This window comes from Carlito syrichta, unplaced genomic scaffold, assembly GCF_000164805.1.
Source record: "Carlito syrichta isolate Samal-C Ts95f unplaced genomic scaffold, Tarsius_syrichta-2.0.1 Scaffold302820, whole genome shotgun sequence".
Lineage (NCBI taxonomy): Eukaryota > Metazoa > Chordata > Mammalia > Primates > Tarsiidae > Carlito > Carlito syrichta.
Window position 1 is genome coordinate 69010 of NW_007246916.1, and position 2673 is coordinate 71682.

Sequence of the window (2673 nt, forward strand, 5' to 3'; positions counted from 1 at the left end):
GCCACCGCAGCCTGGATCTGCTGCTTCTTAGGTGATACTTTCACCTCAGCATTCCAAGTAGCTGGAACTACAGGCATATGCCACCATGCCCGGCTAATTTTTGTGATTTATTGTAGACACCTTTCACTAAGTTGCCCAGACTGGTCTCAAACCCTGGGGCTCAGGCAATCCTCTTGCCTCAGTCTCCCAAAGTGATGGGATTACAGGCTGAGCCACCACGCCTGACCAAGAAGGAAATTTAAAAAAACATTAGTGTAGTCTAAGAAAATCTTTATTTATTTATTTACTTTTGAGTTGGAGTTTCATTCTGTTATCTAGACTGGAGTGCAGTGGCACACTCACGGCCACTGCAGCCTCGACCTGCTGGGCGATCCTTCCACCTCAGCCTTCCAAGTAGCTGGAACTACAGGAACACGCTACCACGCTCGGCTAATTTTTTGGATTTTATTGTAGAGATGAGGTCTCACCAAGTTGCCCAGACTGGTCTCAAACCCCCGGGCTCAGGCAATCCTCTCGCCTCCCAAAGTGCTAGGATTATAGGCATGAGCCACCGCACCCAGCCAGAAAATCTTTAAAAACAAGTTAGCCCGAGAGTTTTTAAAGTCTACAGTAGTGGACAGTAACATCCTAGGCCTTCATACCCACTCCCCATCACTCAATGACTTAACCACAGCAAACTCCACTCATGATAAGCGCCCTATACAAGTATTCAATTTTTTATCTTCTATACTGTATTTTCAGTGTGCTTTTTCTAGGTTTAGCTAGGTTTAGGTACACAGATACTTGACATTGTGTTACAATTGCTTATAGTCTTTAGTACAGTACCATGCTGTACAAGTTTATAGCCTCAGAGCAATAGGCTGTTTTCATGTGGCCTAGGGGTGCAGTAAGGTGCGCTGTCTAGGTATGTAGCAGGACTCTGTGAGGTTCACACAATGACAAAACCGCCTAAGAATGCATTTCTCAGAAAGCATTCCCTTGCTAAGCAATGCGTTACTGTATAATACACACATGACCTTTTGGTATTCTTTTTGCATATCGTAACCTTCTTAACTCCTTTTTAAAATAAGTTCTGATATAATTAAATACATACTTAGGAGACAGGGCTAGTTTAAGACCAAGTGCTGGGAAATGGGTATAGAGACACCATCAAGCCTAAGTTCGTTCCTGGTTCCCCTGGTTCCTCCAGCTTGACTGCTCTGAGGGTAGGGTTCATGGCCGGACTCCCCCTATACTTGCAGCCCAAGGTGAGGACTGCAGCCTGTCGCCAAACCCCCGCCCATCCAATGCCCAATCTCACCACCCATGCTGCTCTCTGTATATCTGGTCTTACCTCTTCTTGAGGCTCAGGTGCTGTGAGATTACTCTCTTCTGGAACCGCAGAGACTTGAAACTGAAGGTCTTGGCCCTACAAAGAAAAGAGTTCTGAAAGTGAGTTCTTGCAGCGGCTCAGCCTCTCCAGGTCTCAACTTAGAAGGAAGGGTCTTCTGTGTCTTCTGTGACTGGAGTTCAGGGGCACACTCACGGCTCACCACAGCTGAGTGTGAGGTCTTCAAATCACTACCTACCACTTTTAGACGAACATTCCTCAAGAATACACTGCTACTTTCACACTTAAGTGATCCTAACCCATGACAAGCAGTTAGGAGAAACAAGTGGTGAAGTGGTTTCTTTCTTTCTTTTTTTTTTTTTAGGTTGGAGTCTCATTCTTGGCGCTCAGGCTGGAGTGCAGTGACACGCTCATGGCCACTGCAGCCTCGACCTCCTGGGCTCAGGTGATCTTTCTGCCTCAGGCTTCCAAGTAGCTGGAACTACAGCCATGCACCATCATGCCCAGCTAATTTTTCTTGATCTATTGTAGAGATGAGGTCTCACCAAGTTGCCTAGGCTGGTCTCAAATTCGTGGGCTCAGACAATCCTCTCACCTTAGCCTCCCAAAGGGCAGGATTATAGGTGTGAGCCACTGTGCCTGGCCCTGAAGTGGTTTTTTTTGAGAAAAGTTCTAGGTTCTGAGATGGGAACCCAAGTCGGCGAAAGCCCTGTGTAGGTGGGTGCGGTGGCACATGCCTATAGTTCCAGCTACTCAGGAGGCTGAGGCAAGAGGATTGCTTGAGGCCAGGAGTTTGAGGTAGCAGTGCACTATGACTACTGTGAATAGCCACTGCACTCTAGCCTGGGCAACACAGGGAGACCATCTCTAAAAAAAAAAGAAAAAGAATAAAAGAAACCCCTGTGTAGAAACTGTTAGGCCCGGGGGAAACCGTGGCACTCTAAGGTTTAAAACAAAATTTTTAAAAAATGAAATTTAATTCACACACTATAGAATCCATCCTTCTAAAATAGAACCAATTTCTGCTGGGTGTGGTGGCTCATGCCTGTTATTCCATACTTTGAGAGGCTGAAATGAGAGGATTGCTTGAGCCCAGGAACTCAAGACCAGGCGGCAACATGGTAAGAGACCTTATCTTTTTTTAATTTTTTTTTGAGTTGGAGTCTCACTCTGTCACTGAGGCTGGAGTGCAGTGGCATTCTCACAGCCACCGCAGCCTCGACCTGCTGGACTCAGGCAATCCTTCCACCTCAGCTTTCCAAGTAGCTGGAACTACAGGCATGTACCACCATGGCCGGCTAATTGAGGTATCATCTTTTTTTTTTTTTTTTTTTTTTTTTTTT

The 2673-nt window shown here is 46.1% G+C and overlaps 1 protein-coding gene across 1 annotated transcript in view; it reads right to left on the minus strand.

The window, feature by feature from the left end:
* Nucleotides 1–2673, minus strand: part of BIN2 (bridging integrator 2) — a 47423-nt gene that overhangs the window by 8353 nt on the left and 36397 nt on the right. The window contains exon 13 of the mRNA XM_021711874.1: nucleotides 1334–1408. Coding sequence (XP_021567549.1) covers nucleotides 1334–1408 — 75 coding nt within the window. The remainder of the gene's footprint in view (nucleotides 1–1333; nucleotides 1409–2673) is intronic.